This window comes from Oncorhynchus mykiss, chromosome 18, assembly GCF_057628025.1.
Source record: "Oncorhynchus mykiss isolate SJ-2025 chromosome 18, ASM5762802v1, whole genome shotgun sequence".
In the NCBI taxonomy this organism is placed as follows: domain Eukaryota; kingdom Metazoa; phylum Chordata; class Actinopteri; order Salmoniformes; family Salmonidae; genus Oncorhynchus; species Oncorhynchus mykiss.
The window spans coordinates 18,472,293-18,491,870 of record NC_143039.1 but is presented as its reverse complement, the minus strand read 5'-3'; the positions used below and the strand labels follow the sequence as shown (position 1 = coordinate 18,491,870).

The 19,578-nt window shown below is 44.0% G+C and overlaps 1 protein-coding gene across 3 annotated transcripts; it reads right to left on the bottom strand.

Annotated features, from left to right (window-relative positions):
- Nucleotides 1-1,333: 1,333 nt before the first annotated feature.
- LOC110527090 (glutathione S-transferase LANCL1-like) lies at nt 1,334-17,105 on the bottom strand. Of its 3 annotated transcripts, XM_090207507.1 has the most exons (11): nt 16,998-17,105; nt 16,449-16,597; nt 16,122-16,239; nt 15,375-15,585; nt 14,840-14,993; nt 10,679-10,825; nt 7,261-7,443; nt 6,518-6,694; nt 5,589-5,661; nt 5,224-5,303; nt 1,334-3,833 (listed from the first exon to the last, which is right to left on the bottom strand). In XM_090207507.1, exons 2-10 carry the CDS (start codon nt 16,533-16,535, stop codon nt 5,227-5,229), a joined length of 1,227 nt encoding a protein of 408 aa, XP_090063633.1. In that variant the 5' UTR covers nt 16,536-16,597; nt 16,998-17,105; the 3' UTR covers nt 1,334-3,833; nt 5,224-5,226. The 3 variants fall into 3 exon arrangements, with proteins under 3 accessions (XP_090063633.1, XP_090063632.1, XP_090063634.1); XM_090207506.1 differs by lacking the exon at nt 1,334-3,833 and having other exon boundaries at nt 3,928-5,303; XM_090207508.1 differs by lacking the exons at nt 1,334-3,833; nt 16,998-17,105 and adding an exon at nt 16,935-16,994 and having other exon boundaries at nt 3,928-5,303.
- Between the last annotated feature and the right edge of the window lie 2,473 nt (nt 17,106-19,578).

Genomic DNA, 19,578 nt, shown 5'->3' with positions numbered 1-19,578 from the left:
CTGTTGGGTCCGCAGCAACAGTACGTCATGAAGCACTACGTTTAACAGGATATTTTTTGGCCGTAATAAGCATAGTGCCCTACAAATCAAGTTAGCCTTTTCCTATTGACGCTGCACACCTATTTGCATTAGGCCATAAACAACTGACACGAATTCGGTGGTAGGCTAATAAGTAGATGTGCGTGGGTTAAAAAAATCCCCTGGGAAGCCAAGCCAGAATTTTTTTTTGCCATATTACAACCTGTGTTGTAGTAATTGTGTTGTTTGCTCTATAACCTGTTAGTTCATATGTCTTGACACCGTTATATTTAGGTCTAAAGGCCGAGACAATAAGTCGAATACATTAAACCACACCTCTGTTTCATCACAAAACCGGAGTGCAACTCTGTCCGGTGGAGTCCACAAAGCATATTGAATAGTTAGTTACCTGACATACAGCATGGTCAAGAAAGTTAATGTTTCCCATATTTTCGGACTAAACAGGAGCTGCCTCCACTATTCCAGCATCACCTGTGCTTAGCATAAAACAGTGACTAAAAACTAAAAGATACCACTAACAATTGTCCAATCAATGTAAGTTAAATATGTGGCTGTCCATGGTTCTGATGTGTGTGTTTGTTCGTGCAAGTAGAAAAAACATGTTGACTCACCCTACTTGTAGAGGTCAATGCCATCCTTCTCTCTTGCACGGTGACGAAACGGTCTATGATTGTCAAACAGTACACGCTTTTATTTGTTGTTGTCTTAGGCTACCTGGCTAAAACGCTTGCTCGCTAGAATAACTTCCTTTCATGGGCAATGTTATCTAGTTAAACATTAGCCTTCTACATCTAGCTACATATTGAAACTTCAATATTCTTAGTCCAGGGGCACAATGTATTTTATGGTTGAATCAAAATCACTGTAATAATCATTGGCCAGTGCAGAGAACTAAGTAAACCCACAAATCCAAATACCCATCTCCACCCATTGCAAATGTAGGAAAGGGTCCATTTTAGCAAGATGGCCCCCGTTGGACAACAACAAAACGAGATGCAACAATTCAAGGTATTTTTCTGTGATAGGAGTGATGGCATATCCAAGCTGGCTTCCCTTGACACTTTGTTTTGGTGAGTCAGGACCATTCACAGTTGAGCTCACTCAGTTTAGCTCAACGCTGATTGGCTATTCATACTTTTTTTAAATCAAGGCTGATTGGCTATTCATACTTTTAATCAAGGCTGATTGGCTATTCATACCTTTCTTTTTATCAAGGTAGGCCAAATGATCACTGGCTTCCCTTGTATTCAATGCTACAGTTGGCAAAAGTAAAGGCTTGTTCTTGTTTTCATTATCCAGTTTGTGTGTTGTATGTTTTACCAATACATTATGACAGAGGTGGACGTTAGCCAATCATTTTTGTGTGTGGGTCACTGTAATATGAAATGACCAATAACGAGCAGAAAGACATTTTATTCTTCTGTCTTATTGGTTCAATTGTTCTCTCAGTTGGAGACGCACTCTTTCGTAAAATAAGATGAGCCGGCATGTCAGGAATGTCACCTGACAATCACTACACAAGCTAATAGAACAACCACCTCCCAAGCTCCTTCACCCTGTTCAATCGAAACCAGACACCAGGGGATTGCGGAGTGTGTGTGTGGGGGGGTAGCACACATTGTTGCGCAATAGGAATGCACATTTGGACTAAAATAACCAAACAATGTGGGCCTACTATAAGAAACAATTATTCTTATCCTTGAATAAGTTGATCCTACCTATGGTCCAAGATGGAGAGTCATATGCCACTGTGTCAACAGGCCTAACACCATTAAACACAGGAGAAATACATCATGTCTGGGCTGTCAGAAGTGGACAGGCTACATTTCAACCTCTATGATATAGGATGCATGTTGTATGATACCTTATTGAAATGGTGCTTGTGAACGTCGATAACAGCCTGGCAGCGATTCAAAGAAATAGAATAATCTGTGATTGAGATAAAGGTTGTATGAGTCCAGTTTGTGATGACACAGATTATAGCTATACCGTGTGTGTGTGTGGTGTATAAAAGACTTGGAAAATCAACAGCATGAAGAATGAGTAATGACTCACAACATAATGTTTTGTATTAGAATTCATTAATGCCATGGAAAAGGCTATAGCCTACAGCTGAGTACTGATCTATGGCGTGTGCAACGGCTCGGATGGACACGAATGGGTGGATCTGCACCGAATCCAGATATCCAAAGCAATTTAAAAAGGATAGTTACCTTATTTAATTGGGACTGTGTTGCACTTAAACAGAGTTTACATTGAACCAGTGGCCACTTGTTATTGCCCAATCAGCTGTACTTTTGTCTCAAGTTGTTTTTGTCAGAAACCATGTTGGAAATGTTGTGCCTGTGTGGAATCTGCCCCTTATGTCACAGTGGTCAGTAGGTCAGACTATAGAATCCACAGTGTGACTGTCACTGTCCTCGACCCCCAACAAGGTCAAGAACACAGCCATCATTAGTAACATCCCCTGTTAATACCCAGCCACCAAGCACCGCTACATCAATTCATCACCTGTGCTTGATTGAGCATGCCTGTAGCTTAACGGCCCAACAGATTAGTCCCAAATCTGCAAGCTCCGCCCACCTGGCATTCTAGGCAGGCTAAAGCAAACGCTCAATGTAGTTCAAGCCCCGCCCACCTGGCATTCTAGGCAGGCTAAAGCAAACGCTCAATGTAGTTCAAGCCCCGCCCACCTGGCATTCTAGGCAGGCTAAAGCAAACACAATGTATTTCAAGTAGTATTTGAACCCAGGTTTGATTTATCCCGACCTTGTGGTTCCATCCCCATCCCACTGCCAGTGTTTTCCTTCCCCCTCCTGCTGTATGTAATGTGGTGTAGGACACGTCTGGGGGCTTGGAGAGGCCGCGCCCCGGGACACATGAGCACTATTTTTACCCTCGCTCCTGCGGTGTTCAGTTTCTTATCTCCTCCTCCCCCTGTCCCGATCTCAGAGAGGGGGACAGGGAATAGCTCCTCAAGGGGGGGGGGGGGGGGGCACTGGTTGCTGGGACATTTGCCCCTTCTACCCTGAGCCAAGTTGTCTTGGGTTCAAATACTATTCGAAATCAATTCACACATTAAGCTATGGTTGATTGAGCTTGCCTGGCTCAAGGGCACCAATAGAACAGTCCCAAATGTCAAGCCCAACCATCAAACCCACCCACAGGCTAAAGCAAACAGTCAAATACTATTTAAACCCAGGTTTGAGCCCATGTCAGCCACACATCGTAAAAGAGGGGCAGGGAGCAGGCTTAAAAAAAGAGCTGACGTATTGTGCCCCCTCTCCTTCAGGGTTACAGGAGCCTGATCTGGCATAGAGAGTGTTAGGAGTGGAGTTCCTTAGGGACAGGGTAAATGACTTCAGTAGTCACACAGCTCCACAGTTACAGCCCAATTAGTGTCCTGTTAGAGGCTCATACTGTAACACCCCTTTACATAACCGCACAAGTCAATTGGTCAATACAGCAGGTTACAGAGCAGCTTGTGATGGAGGTGGTTCGGGGAACCTTGTGTTGGCTCCCTAAGCTCAGTAGGTAAATAGTCTTGTTGCACACAGGAGACCTGTGGTTTAACATCCACATTTTTGGTGCCTTTGTGAACGGAGTCAAATATAGAGAAAGTCGGAGCGGTCAAGTCAGAAAGAGGATATGAACCACTCGACAGGGTCTGGAAAGGGGACAGTAAAATGGAGGCTTTAGCAGACGGACGGATGGACTCACCGATTCTTGCCGCTCAACGCGCACGCTGCCATTCCAAATGGACAAACTCTCCGCTGCCCCCTAGTGGCTTTGCTCTGTTATTATAACATCAGGCCGAGACAAGGAGCCAGTCAGATTCAGAACACTAGAACCATGAATAATAGTTTAATACCAAAGGTAACAGACAGGTGAGATGTAAAAAATACCTTGTTTTATTATTTAGCCAATGGAAACGTGAAGAAACCGTAGATGAGCAGTAGAGTTACAAGCGTACATCACACACACACAACTTATGATGCGCCACATGGTCATTACAGTTTTACTGTAGTACTTTGTCACACAGTATAATCATTTTACTACAAAGTTTCTATTGCAGCCACAATCTGCAAAGATGAAAAATCCTCTACACCATGGAATTTCTATTCCGGTTATTCAAAAAAAAAGGTGATATCTAAAATTAACAATTAACAAACATGAATGTTGAGCAAAGATTATTACTATTTTTTTTTAATAGGAGATTGGTCGGTACTCAAATCCCCTTGGTATTTTTATTGATTCATAGACAGTACAGCTGGACAGCAGAGCCAGATAAAAGGGACCGACAGGAGAGGTGGAGACAGGGCTCCAACCCCCGTCACCAAGGGGGTAATTATGGTCCCGAGTTGAGAGGACCCATTGACCAGACGCCCAAGCAAACAAATCCTAGTCAATTTCATCTTAGACAAACTGAAGTCTCATTGCGTCATAAAATGAATGAAAAGTAAATATTGAATTGATGTCCATAAATGAACAATCCACTCGAGGTGGTTCTCTCTGCTTATGCCCCATGTCTAGACACAAAATAGTGAGCCAGTTTCAGTGCATAACACTTCAAACCCCCATGCACCATGCACATATTAGACTAGGGGCGACATTTTCCTCACGCAAAAAAAAAAGGTGCAGCTCTGTGCAAAGAATACCATAAAACTCAATCTGTATGATAAAAAAACTCATTATAAAGCATGATTTAATTTGAACTTTTCAACAAGTAGTGTTATAAGAAGGCAAGAATTTAGCCAGGGTTTAGTCAACTGAGCAATGCATGCGATGTGTGCGATGCAATTGAGAGTTGAAGTTTTTGGAATTCACGTGGGATAATTTGCCTTCACATCTATTTGATATCTTATGGTTATTTTGCTCACTGCTCAATGCCATTTGCTCGTGCAAAATGTCACCCTTGCACTGATTGTCCCTGGTCCCCCTCCCTACAACACACAATTACTGTTCGTTCAGCCAATAAGGAGAGACTGTGGGAAGATTTTGTTGTGATGGAAAAAGTCATCTTGATTATCACCTGCAGAGGTGACTCTGCGGTGTATATGCCTGTGTGTGTTTCTTTAAAATGTCTCGGTGTGTGTGTGAGAGAGATGGAGAGAGATTAGGTGCTTGGATGTGTATGATAGTTTCCAGAGCAGCAGGCAAGAGACCAGGGGTAAGCAGGGATACCTTTTACACCTCAAATGCTGGGAACTTTGATTTCAGGGGCTGGAGGAGGTCTGCCAGGAAGTAGATGGTTCCAGCCATGCCTGTGGACAGGAAGTGACACATTCATTTCACGTCTAAAACAGTTATTGGGTCGTATTCGTACATCTTAGCAAAACATTTGCAAAGGAAAATGAAAACGTGTTCAGGTCGTCCCTCCCCGTTTATCAGTTTTCTACCATTTGATACATAATGAACACAACCATGTTCAAGCTTTCCACTATTCATTGACCAATAGAAACCTGTCAAATTATTGAGCAAATCTGTGATCTAGGCTAAACATTCCAATTGAAACACTTGATATTGTGTGTTAGACGGCTTCACATTACCTTCAAATAATGAGAACGGAGTGTCCGGTGTCCTGCAGCCATGTTTGCCGTAGTTCATGCACCAGTCTGCAAACTACACAAAACACAAGACCACAGCTTTTTACAATACAACAGTCAAACTTCATGAGTATCAGACCATTGACAAATACTGTCCTAAGAGAAAGACTGTCCTAAGACAAATACTGTCCTAAGACAAATACTGTCCTAAGACAAATACTGTCCTAAGACAAATTCATCTTTAGCAGCCCATTCTTACTGTGTGCCTTACAGTGCCACTTGAGATGCCACTAGGATTAAATGGCCCACTTGTGTGACCACAAAGCCCTTCTAGTCTGTTCCGATACAGTACATTGGATTAAATGGAAGAGCTTAAACTACACATGGGACCCCCCCACCCCCCTCACGGTCTGTTGATGCAAAGACACGCGCTAATAGCAACACGCTGTCAATAGCAACACGCTGACAGCCACTTAGCGGTTGTCAATAAACATACAACGGTTCCCTTCTCAAGCGTCTCAGGTTCTCTGAATATTGTTTAATATAAGTTTGGGTCGCTGCCAGCAGGATTATTGAGTGTAGTTCAGAGTATTGCTAAAGTGACCTTCAATCTTATATGGAAACTCTGGATTCTGAGAAGTTTTTTGTAACAGCTACCGAGACAAGCTGTTAGTGGGTGATAAACCTTGTAGAGACCCCCCCGTCAAATGTCTGTTTGTTGAAACATCAAACCATCAGAGACTGGTAGAGGGTGAGGACCTACAGGAGTTATTCCTGATTTAAAATAAAAAGTTATTTGATCATGTGACCGGACGAGGGGAAACTCCAGGCTCCACACCCTCATCAATTGATGAGAGCTTGCTTGTGGTAACAGGTGAGGACATTGTCAGGAGATGTCACCGTCAGGTCAGTAAGTTCAGGCTGCCTCTCACCATACAGGCCCTGTAGAGGTGCTTGGGGTCATGGGTGAGCTTGTAGAGGGCCAGGAAGGCGTAGGCGTTACCCGCGGCGCCGTGACACAGGCCGTAGCCCTTCTTCAGCAGGCCCCTGTGCCACACCACCTCCCCACACTGTAGAGCCTCTTCCAGGTACTGGCCCACTCCAAACACCTGCAGGGGGAAAACAGGGCAAGGGCATGTTCAGTAAGGCTAAATGTTTTTAAATGTTTCAAACAGGAAAGTAACATGTCTTTCTTTAGGAGACGTTGAGACAGTACTGTAACAACTCGGTCTAGTTCTAACCCAAAAGGATTGATTACTAATGCCCTCTATGTTAAATGTATGACACATGAAACACATTGTGAGAATAAAAGCAAAGTGATAATGTTTTAAGGGACATTATCCTAGTGTATTGTAGCTATACCTTTTGGTTGGTTGCTAATACAGCAAATAAACAACTTCACCACCATTACTTTCCAAGAGACCCCCGGCCTCGATGATGTTATTCTGCCAATTACATCTGAGATTGCATGTACCATAGTAATTATCCATCACATATTCTATCCATAACATAGTACTGGGGTGTGTTGAGTAGAGGCACACCGTATCAAAACATTTTGTAACGGGAAAAAAGCAAACACCTGCGTTTTTATTGGATGAGTTCAGATAGAAAAGAGCACCTCCCAGTTCCACTAAAAGGTTTACCCTCTACTGAACAGGGCCCAGGTTTCCAGTACCTTGTAGGCCTGCAGCAGCATGTAGATAATGCCTGGGGCTCCATGACACCAGTGCACCAGCAGGTCCCTGTTGTCCCCTATGCAGGGCGGGTAGTTCCCAGTGGGAAAGCGGAGTCGACAGACGTGGTCCACGCTGGGCCTCACCAGTCTGTGGACCCTCTCATCCCCCGCCACATAGCCTGGCTGCAGGGCACAGAACAGGGAAGACATTTTTCATGGCTCACACTTCATAGTAGGTTGATGAAAACGTTGGGGTCATTTCCATTTGGTGGTTTGTTATCAATGAGAAAAAGCAAGTTTACTCCCTGAATTGATCCCAACCCTGGTTGCTGATTCCTCTATGTTTAAGGTCCCATAATAGTGTTTCCAAACCTGGTCTTCAGAGTCTCCCAGTAATTTCACATACTCTATTCCAGTATCAGCGTATGATTCAACTAGTCAACTACTTGGTAGAGTAGGACTTAACATACAGTGGCAAGAAAAAGTAAGTGAACTCTTTGGAATTACCTGGATTTCTGCATAAATCTTCATCTAAGTATAGACAAACACAGTCTGCTTAAACTAATAACACACAAATTATGGTATTTTTCTTGTCTATATTGAATACATAATTTAAACATTCACAGTGTAGGATGGAAAAAGTATGTGAACCCCCAGGCTAATGACTTCTCCAAAAGATAATTGGAGTCAGGAGTCAACTAACCTGGAGTCTAATCAATGAGACGAGATTGGAGATGTTGGTTAGACCTGCCCTGCCCCATAAAAAACACTCACAAAATGTGAGTTTCCTATTCACAAGAAGCATTGCCTGATGTGAACCATGCCTTGAACAAAATGGATCCCAGAAGACCTAAGATTAAGAATTGTTGACTTGCATAAAAGCCTTGATGTTCATCAGTCCACAGTAAGACAAATTGTCTATAAATGGAGAAAGTTCAGCACTGTGGCTTCTCTCCCTAGGAGTGGCAGTCCTGCAAAGATGACTGCAAGAGCACAGAGCAGAATGTTCAATGAGGTTAAGAAGAATCCTAGAGTGTCAGCTAAAGACTTACAGAAATCTCTCAGGTTGAGAGCTTCAAGTTCCTTGGTGTCCAGAGCAACAACAAACTAGAATGGTCCAAACACACCAAGAGAGTTGTGAAGAGGGAACGACGAAGCCTATTCCCCCTCAGGAGACTAAAATGATTTGTCATGGGTACCGAGATCCTCAAAAAGGTTCTACAGTTGCACAAACTGGTTGCATCGCTGTCAAAAAGGCTTCTCAACAGTTTTTACCCCCAAGCCATAAGACTCCTGAACAGGTAACCAAATGGCTTCCCGGACTATTTGCACTGTGTGCCCCCCCAAACTCCTCTTACGCTCCTGCTACTCTCTGTTTATCTTATATGCATAGTCACCTTAACTATACATTCATGTACATACTACCTCAATTGGGCCGACCAACCAGTGCTCCCACACATTGGCTAACCGGGCTATCTGCATTGTGTCCCACCACCCGCCAACCCCTCTTTTACCCTACTGCTACTCTGTTCATCATATATGCATAGTCAGTTTAACCATATCTACATGTACATACTACCTCAGTCAGCCTGACTAACCGGTGTCTGTATGTAGCCTCACTACTTTTATAGCCTCGCTACTGTATATAGCCTGTCTTTTTACTGTTGTTTTTATTTCCTTACTTACCTATTGTTCACCTAATACCTTTTTTGCACTATTGGTTAGAGTCTGTAAGTAAACATTTCACTGTAAGGTCTACTACACCTGTTGTTTTCAGCATTTCACTGTAAGGTCTACTACACCTGTTGTATTCGGCATTTCACTGTAAGGTCTACTACACCTGTTGTTTTCAGCATTTCACTGTAAGGTCTACTACACCTGTTGTATTCAGCATTTCACTGTAAGGTCTACTACACCTGTTGTATTCAGCATTTCACTGTAAGGTCTACTACACCTGTTGTTTTCAGCATTTCACTGTTAGGTCTACTACACCTGTTGTATTCAGCATTTCACTGTAAGGTCTACTACACCTGTTGTATTCAGCATTTCACTGTAAGGTCTACTACACCTGTTGTATTCAGCATTTCACTGTAAGGTCTACTACACCTGTTGTATTCAGCATTTCACTGTAAGGTCTACTACACCTGTTGTATTCAGCATTTCACTGTAAGGTCTACTACACCTGTTGTATTCGGCATTTCACTGTTAGGTCTACTACACCTGTTGTATTCAGCATTTCACTGTAAGGTCTACTACACCTGTTGTATTTAGCATTTCACTGTAAGGTCTACTACACCTGTTGTTTTCAGCATTTCACTGTAAGGTCTACTACACCTGTTGTATTCAGCACACGCGACAAATACTTTGATTTGAACATGCTGACATCTCTGTTGACGAGTCTACGATACGTAAAACATTGAACAAGAAAGGTGTTCATGGGAGGACACCACGGAAGACACTGCTGTCAAAAAAAAAGTTTGAAGTTTGCAAAATAGCATCTGGATGTTCCACAGCGCTACTGGCAAAATATTCTCTGACAGATGAAACTACAGTTGAGTTGTTTGGAAGGAACACACAACACTATGTGTGGAGAAAAACAGGCACAGCACACCAACATTAAAACCTCAACCCAACTGTAAAGTATGGTGGAGGGAGCATCGTGGTTTGGGGCTGCTTTTCTGCCTCAGGGCCTGGACAGCTTGCGATCATTGACGGAAAAACGAATTCAAGTTTATCAAGATATTTTGCAGGATAATGTCCACTGAAATTAAAGTTCAACAGAAGTTGGGTGATGCAACAGAACAACAACCCAAAAGACAGAAGTAAATCAACAACAGAATGGCTTCAACAGAAGAAAATACTCCTTCTGGAGAGGCCCAGTCAGAGTCCTGACCTCAACCCAATTGAGATGCTGTGGCATAACCCCGAGAGCGGTTCACACCAGACATCCCAAGAATATTGCTGAACTGAAACAGTTTTGTAAAGAGGAATGGTCCAAAATTCCTCCTGACTGTTATGCAGGTCTGATCTGCAACTACAGAAAACGTTTGGTTGAGGTTATTGCTGCCAAAGGAGGGTCAAACAGATATTAAATCCAAGGGTTCACATACTTTCCCCACCCTGCACTGTGAATGTTTACACAGTGTGTTCAATAAAGACATGAACATGTTTAATTGTGTGTTATTAGTTTAAGCAGACTGTCTATTGTTGTGACCTAGATGAAGATCAGATCAAAAATAAATTGACCAATGTATTCAGAAATCCAGGTATTTCCAAAAGGTTCACATACTTCTCTTGCCACTGTATGAAGGCGTTTTCTTTAGATTCAGAATCCTGCATAAATGGGCATTTCAACCTATCAGCTTTACCTGCATGGGAATAAAGGGAAGTTCGAACCAATCGGCTCTAGCTTTATTACCTGCATGAGGAAGTAGTAGATGCCTGCCAGGCCGTGGGCGGGGCCTACATACTGTTCTTGGTACCACTCGTACATCAGAGGGCTCTGGTCCTGACAACGGAACCTCTGAGACTGGCCCTCCCCCGATATTAACACAGCCTCACAGATCTGTGGGAGAGAGACCAGGGTCAAAACACACATCTCTGGATCTGTGGGAGAGAGACCAGGGTCAAAACACACATCCCTGGATCTGTGGGAGAGAGACCAGGGTCAAAACACACATCCCTGATATCAACACAGCCTCAGATTAGAGGGAGAGAGACCAGGGTCAAAACACACATCCCTGATATCAACACAGCCTCAGATCAGAGGGAGAGAGACCAGGGTCAAAACACACATCCCTGATATCAACACAGCCTCAGATCAGAGGGAGAGAGACCAGGGTCAAAACCCACCACAACTCAGTCAGAACCCTCCCAATAGAGTGGTTGTATTGCTTCTGAAAATCTGTAGGGTGGATGACTGTAGGGTGGATGTACACAACATATATCAACGGGATAAGATAATTCATGCTTTTCACTGTGCCCGACCTGAACCTTACTGGCGCTGATATTATATAATGGTTTTGTCCGGGGATGGGCATCTGAACTCATAACGAGGGGCTGCAGTGGCTCATGGGTCAGCTTACCCACATCCACACATGCAGTCAGACCCGCCCTTAGCCTTGGGAGCCTTATGCAAAATGTTGTTACGCGAACACTCCTGAGCAATACATTTTACTCCCCCCTACATTTTAGCCAAAGACTAGTATACGCAATGTCTAGTCTATTTCATAAATGTGCAATAAGCATAAAACAGTTAAATAAGGAATTGGCAACACATTCTCATTCTGAGAAATATGGTAGTTCACTTGATTTGAACATCTGAACCAAGTGGACAGGCTGACATGCTGCTCAAACAGTTGCAGACAGACAGAAGGGTGTGTTCATAACAGTTGCAGACAGACAGAAGGGTGTGTTCATAACAGTTGCAGACAGACAGAAGGGTGTGTTCATAACAGTTGCAGACAGACAGAAGGGTGTGTTCATAACAGTTGCAGACAGACAGAAGGGTGTGTTCATAACAGTTGCAGACAGACAGAAGGGTGTGTTCATAATAGTTGCAGACAGACAGAAGGGTGTGTTCATAACAGTTGCAGACAGAAGGGTGTGTTCATAACAATTCAACTGTTCTACCTTGTTAGCCAACAAATAGATCCATGTTGGCTAAACTTGAAATATAAAGATTAGCTGGCTAGTCACCAGCACGTGGGCTTGAGAGATGGCTGATGAGACCTGTGTTAATTCTCTATAGTATAATGGCTGATGAGACCTGTGTTAATTCTCTATAGCTTAATGGCTGAAGAGACCTGTGTTAATTCTCTATAGCCTAATGGCTGATGAGACCTGTGTTAATTCTCTATAGACTAATGGCTGATGAGACCTGTGTTAATTCTCTATAGACTAATGGCTGATGAGACCTGTGTTAATTCTCTATAGACTAATGGCTGATGAGACCTGTGTTAATTCTCTATAGACTAATGGCTGATGAGACCTGTGTTAATTCTCTATAGACTAATGGCTGATGAGACCTGTGTTAATTCTCTATAGCCTAATGGCTGATGAGACCTGTGTTAATTCTCTATAGACTAATGGCTGATGAGACCTGTGTTAATTCTCTATAGACTAATGGCTGAAGAGACCTGTGTTAATTCTCTATAGACTAATGGCTGATGAGACCTGTGTTAATTCTCTATAGCCTAATGGCTGATGAGACCTGTGTTAATTCTCTATAGACTAATGGCTGATGAGACCTGTGTTAATTCTCTATAGCTTATAGTAGTCCTACCTACTCATACAGTATACATGTTTTATTGATAGAAATACAAAGATTTATTACAACTTTATAAACACACACAAATGATTTGTTCGTTCGATCTTTTTCAGTCGGTTAAATGTATTATGCGAGAAATGGCGGTGAAAACGCTCTTATGAGCAAATACTGATATTACAACCATCACATGGAAGTAAACTTGGGAGTCACACAATGATATGGGTGTGTGGTCCTCCCACTAGGACTCGGGAAACCATGCAGTTTATTAGACTACAGATTAAATAATGATGAACTTCACAGGGTTTTGCTCCTTTCGAATAAACATAGAGTCTTATTCTGGTTACCTGGAAACACCACACGTCTGATTGGTGGAAACACCACACGTCTGATTGGTGGAAACACCACACGTCTGATTGGTGGAAACACCACACGTCTGATTGGTGGAAACACCACACGTCTGATTGGTGGAAACACCACACGTCTGATTGGTGGAAACACCACGTCTGATTGGTGGAATCACCACACGTCTGATTGGTGGAATCACCACACGTCTGATTGGTGGAATCACCACACGTCTGATTGGTGGAAACACCACACGTCTGATTGGTGGAAACACCACACGTCTGATTGGTGGAAACACCACACGTCTGATTGGTGGAAACACCACACGTCTGATTGGTGGAAACACCACACGTCTGATTGGTGGAAACACCACACGTCTGATTGGTGGAAACACCACACGTCTGATTGGTGGAAACACCACACGTCTGATTGGTGGAAACACCACACGTCTGATTGGTGGAAACACCACACGTCTGCTTGGTGGAAACACCACACGTCTGCTTGGTGGAAACACCACACGTCTGCTTGGTGGAAACACCACATGTCTGCTTGGTGGAAACACCACATGTCTGATTAGTGGAAACACCACATGTCTGATTGGTGGAAACACCACACGTCTGATTGGTGGAAACACCACATGGTGGGAAAATCTGCACATTTTCTTTTTGCATGAAAATCGGGGGCCAATTTGATGGAAACCTGGTTAACGACTGAGAAGAGTGGAACTGCTGATGCACAACCACATATCTAAATTGCATCGTGTATTCTAATATTATAACTCTCAACAGTATGTTGAGAAGGCGACAGTTCCTAAAAATAATGTTTTTAACGTGGGCCTACAAAAAGGGGGGCCTCCCTGGCTTTGTCCTTCAGAGCACAGCTCCACCAGTGGATGCATTACCAGGCCAGCACAGTACGTGGCTCGACTAAGCTCCTTTCAGTCGTTTAAAAGGGTAACAATTTCATGTCATTATAAAATTGTCCTACTTAGATGATCGTTCACCTTTCTGATGACACTGCTTGTAGCTCACTCAACCAACTCTGTTTCTATTGAACACGGTCAATGTAACAGTGCTTGTAGCTCACTCAACCAACTCTGTTTCTATTGAACACGGTCAATGTAACAGTGCTTGTAGCTCACTCAACCAACTCTGTTTCTATTGAACACGGTCAATGTAACAGTGCTTGTAGCTCACTCAACCAACTCTGTTTCTATTGAACACGGTCAATGTAACAGTGCTTGTAGCTCACTCAACCAACTCTGTTTCTATTGAACACGGTCAATGTAACAGTGCTTGTAGCTCACTCAACCAACTCTGTTTCTATTGAACACGGTCAATGTAACAGTGCTTGTAGCTCACTCAACCAACTCTGTTTCTATTGAACACGGTCAATGTAACAGTGCTTGTAGCTCACTCAACCAACTCTGTTTCTATTGAACACGGTCAATGTAACAGTGCTTGTAGCTCACTCAACCAACTCTGTTTCTATTGAACACGGTCAATGTAACAGTGCTTGTAGCTCACTCAACCAACTCTGTTTCTATTGAACACGGTCAATGTAACAGTGCTTGTAGCTCACTCAACCAACTCTGTTTCTATTGAACACGGTCAATGTAACAGTGCTTGTAGCTCACTCAACCAACTCTGTTTCTATTGAACACGGTCAATGTAACAGTGCTTGTAGCTCACTCAACCAACTCTGTTTCTATTGAACACGGTCAATGTAACAGTGCTTGTAGCTCACTCAACCAACTCTGTTTCTATTGAACACGGTCAATGTAACAGTGCTTGTAGCTCACTCAACCAACTCTGTTTCTATTGAACACGGTCAATGTAACAGTGCTTGTAGCTCACTCAACCAACTCTGTTTCTATTGAACACGGTCAATGTGACAGTGCTTGTCAAACACATTGAATGCATATCCAATGTGTCTGTGAAGAACCTTAACCGTGAGCCTACGACTGACCTGTTGGATGTACTGGATGGGGATCTTGTCGTGGCCAAACTGCTGGTTGATGAAGGTCAGGGCGTAGAGGTAACCCATCCTGCCATAGAGCAGCTCATCAGGGAGACCGCTGGCCCCAGAGCCCATTACCACCGACTGATGGAGCTGCAGCAGCCTGGAGGGAAGGGGGAACACTCAGGTACTTCAGATCTCTTATGGCATCTTACTGATGAACTGTTTGGACTTCATTCCAAATCAACATCCAGCCTTTATCCCATAGGATCAGGTGGACCTGTTGCCATATTGTGACACCTACCAAATCCTCTCAGATCTACACAAGTGCGAGGAGTGACTGGCATGATATCCAGATACTGATCAAATTAGCGATTAGGTGGAATGAAATCTAGACACACAGAGCACCAGTGTCTTAATTCTCAGACTGGCGAGCCTTCCCCAATGACGTATGTAACACATCATTATATAAACACATCATTATATAAACAGATATATAGATATACATACACACGTCTATGGCTGGCCCATGTCCTGTACTGACCTGCTGAGGCATTCGTCTGACTCCTGTGCCCTCTGTACTCTATGGTAGACCACTGCAGCCACGGCCAGGGGCCCGGCGTCACCGCACAGGAAGGTGACATCACGTCGCCGCGTCGGACACGTCAGGCTGTGGCCCACGTAGTCCAGAGCCTTCTGCAGGAATGAAGGCTCGCCGAACACACCGTGGAGGTGCAGGTAAAGCAGGGCGATGCCTGGGGAGTGAGAGGGGAGACGAGGAGGGGGAGAGGGGACAGGGAAGAGGGCAGAGAGAGAGGGAGGGGATGGGGGAGACGAGGAGGGGACAGGGAAGAGGGCAGAGAGGAGGGAGGGGATGGGGGGAGACGAGGAGGGGGAGAGGGGACAGGGAAGAGGGCAGAGAGGAGGGAGGGGATGGGGGAGACGAGGAGGGGACAGGGAAGAGGGCAGAGAGGAGGGAGGGGATGGGGGGAGACGAGGAGGGGGAGAGGGGACAGGGAAGAGGGCAGAGAGGAGGGAGGGGATGGGGGAGACGAGGAGGGGACAGGGAAGAGGGCAGAGAGGAGGGAGGGGATGGGGGGAGACGAGGAGGGGGAGAGGGGACAGGGAAGAGGGCAGAGAGGAGGGAGGGGATGGGAGATGATGAGGGGGACAGGAAAGAGGGATGCGAGGAAGAGAAAGGTGGGGACAGAGTTTAGGAGACTTGTGATTTGAGGTGACAGAATGTAGTCGAAACCTAGAAAAAGCAAGATGGTGGGTTCTTCTTCCTCACCTGCCCAGCCAGTGTAGCCAGTGCAGTCTCTAGGGTCAGCAGACTTGAGCCCATTCTCCATGTGCATCAACAGCTGACTGATGGCATTGCTCAACCGCCCTGCAAACTCTGCTGTGAGCTGTAGAAAACACCATGACAGAACATATTGGATTTTATTGTATTAGATCTTTATCAGTAGTCCTGGCTTTGAAGTCCTTTGAATGTTGCATATTTCAGTTACCTGATGCATTTACCATAAAAAGGCTCATGACATGTAGGCTATGTATGACCGTTTGCTTACCAGGCCTAGCTAGCTTTAACTTCGGCTAGCTAATGTTAGCTTCATACCTTTCCTTGTGAATCAAATAGTTCTTGCACAGATGCAGGGTTCCCATCATAGTCTGCGTATGGGTTCTTCCAAGCTCTCTGGTCCATTTTCTTCCAACTCCCCTCCGCTCCCACTAAAACTCAAGTTTTTTGGTCAAACGAGAAGGAATCTGCGAGAGAGGTGGGATGGGGACACACGATGTTGAGACCACTCTCGGTCTGGCTCTCGCAACAGATATAATTACATTAATTTCAACAACTCCTTGGTAGAGGGTGCAACAAAAATATGCAATGTATCTCGCTATCTAACTAAATCAAATATAATAGTTAGAGACACTGCTTTGGAAGAGATTCGTGCAACACGCCCCCAAACTTGCTAGCTATGCTAACTAGCGCTAGCATGCTACGCTAGCTCAATATCATGTGCTCAGTCGCCATTGAAATTAGCATGTGTGATAGTGCAGCTAGCTATAGCTACAATATTAGCTAATATTTTGAAACACATGCCTTTGCGCTAAATACACACAAAAAAGGCCGAATGTTAAAAGTCAGTCGATTAAAAGGACATACCACTGCAGACGGTTGATGTTTATAATGTTCTTGATCGCTTCACTGACAAACACGTTGAATGGACTTTACAACGTCAGTGTGGCCACCTGGTGTGAAGGAGTCCGCATTACAGGCCTTTTTTGGTTACTTCGAGCAGTGATGAGGACCGTGTGAGGTAATATGTTGATGTGCAGTAAATAACGAGTTAAACAATCAACTATCATATTTACTGACTATTCATTTATAAAACACTATTCATCTTCAACTGCCACCTTGTAATGCTGCCACCTGTGCATTGCAAATACGATATTGCAATTGTACTGTGTATTTTCTTGTGTGCCATAATGACAGTGAAAAGGCATAAGCAATGCTATGGATTTTATGCACGCAGGGATAGATTGAGCTGGTGGAAGGATATGCATCCAACTTTAAAAAATATTGTTGCCTTTTAAACAAAGCATAAGGTTTTGCTATGAAGGCCAGTCTCTGGCCAGTCTCTGCATTAAGGTCTTACACAGCAAATTAGTCGTCCAATGAAAAGAGTCCATTTGATATTTTAAGTATAAATTGTGCACCAATATTACATTTTAAAAGCCTGTTATATTAATATTACATGCCCTTTAATATACAGTACCAGTCAAAAGTTTGGACACACCTACTCATTCATACACATTAAATGTAAAACTATTTTCTACATTGTAGTAGTGAAGACATCAAAACTATGAAATAACACATATGGTATCATGTAGTAACCAAAAAAGTGTTAAACAAATCAAAATAGATATATATATATTTCAACCTGAGACTCATTGACCTTGGCTCATTTTCTGTGAAGAACATGTAAAATAATGCATTTTCATTGAGTGCACACTGTGCAACCCCCTGCACATTAATATTACATATGTGGTGTTCTGGTCCACTGGACCCGAGGGTAATGAAAGTGTGGAAAAGTGTGTGTGTAGGTGAAAACAAGTAAAAATGAAACAAAAAGGTTTGCTGTGTGCCTTCACTCTGTCTTCCTCCTCACTGGGCCTGCAGTTTCAACATAGACAGACAGACATGTTCTTGGTGCTATCTCCCTACCTGTCTGCCTGTCTGCCTGTCTGTCTGTCTCCCTGCCTGTCTGTCTGTCTGTCTCCCTGCCTGTCTGCCTGTCTGCCTGTCTGTCTGTCTGTCTCCCTGCCTGTCTGCCTGTCTGTCTGTCTGTCTCCCTGCCTGTCTGCCTGTCTGCCTGTCTGCCTGTCTGTCTGTCTGTCTCCCTGTCTGTCTCCCTGCCTGTCTGCCTGTCTGCCTGTCTCCCGCTTTTCTCGCGCTCTTTACCCTTTGCAGTGTTTGAAACTACACAATGTCTTGCGGGAACCTTCACAATGTTATTACAATACCTTATTTCGATACATTATGTTGATACATTGTAAAACAAAGTCAGTATTTTCCCACACTACCAGCCAGGTGCCAATTGGAGGAGGGACAAAATAAATTTGCCAGCAGCATACCACTCTGCATCCCACTGCTGGCTTGCTTCTGAAGCTAAGCAGGGTTGGTCCTGGTCAGTCCCTGGATGGAAGACCAGATGCTGCTGGAAGTGGTGTTGGAGGGCCAGTAGGTGGCGCTCTTTCCTATGGTCTAAAAAATATCCCAATGCCACAGGGGACACTGCCCTGTGTAGGGTGCTGTCTTTTGGCTGGATGTTAAACGGGTGTCCTGACTCTCTGAGGTCATTAAAGATCCCATGGCACTTATTGTAAGAGTAGGGGTGTTAACCCTGGTGTCCTGGCTAAATTCCCAAGCTGTCCCACATACCATCATGGTCACCTAATCATCTCCTGCTTACAATTGGCTCATTCCTCTCCCCTGTAACTATTCCCCAGGTCCTTGCTGTAAATGAGAATGTGTTCTCAGTCAATTTACCTGGTAAAAAATAAATAGCTTTGCGTGTGTCTCCTTACCACATTCAATCAGTATGGCAAATATACTCTCTGCTCAGAGGGTCTTAGAAATAGAGAGAGAAGCTAGTTCCACTTTGGACATCTCGGCATACAATGCATTTGTCATCTGGATGGGGTTGAACCTAGATTGGAACAGAGGGAAGCTCTGTAGAAGACGGCTCTTTCTCGAGGAGCTGGGCAAGGCTGGGTGAGACCTCCAATTCAGAGGAAGCAACATATCCCAAGGACCCCAGCTTCTGCAGCCATCGTGAGGATGCTGGTGCCCCATCCGCCCGACCCACAGAACCAACAACTCCAATACTGGAAGTAAGTGTGTGTGATGTTGTTGTGTGTGAGTCTGACTCTCCTACCTTGGCCTGCTGTAACTATATACAGTATGTGAGTGAGATGTTAGTAAAATTCCTGAACTAAATATTTTCATAATTCTAGATTGCTGCCGGTAGCAACAAGAAGAAGCGCTGTGATGTGTGTGGACCCAAGAAGGACAGGAAGACACAGTATACACGCAACAAGTGCAAGAAATACATTTGCAACACACAGACAGTAAAACTCTATCCCTCTTGTGGTGTGTAGATCGACCTTAATTTGTGTTCAATGGGGCTCATTTATCATTTCAATAAAATACTATATGTAAAATTTGTTCTTTCAATTTGTTC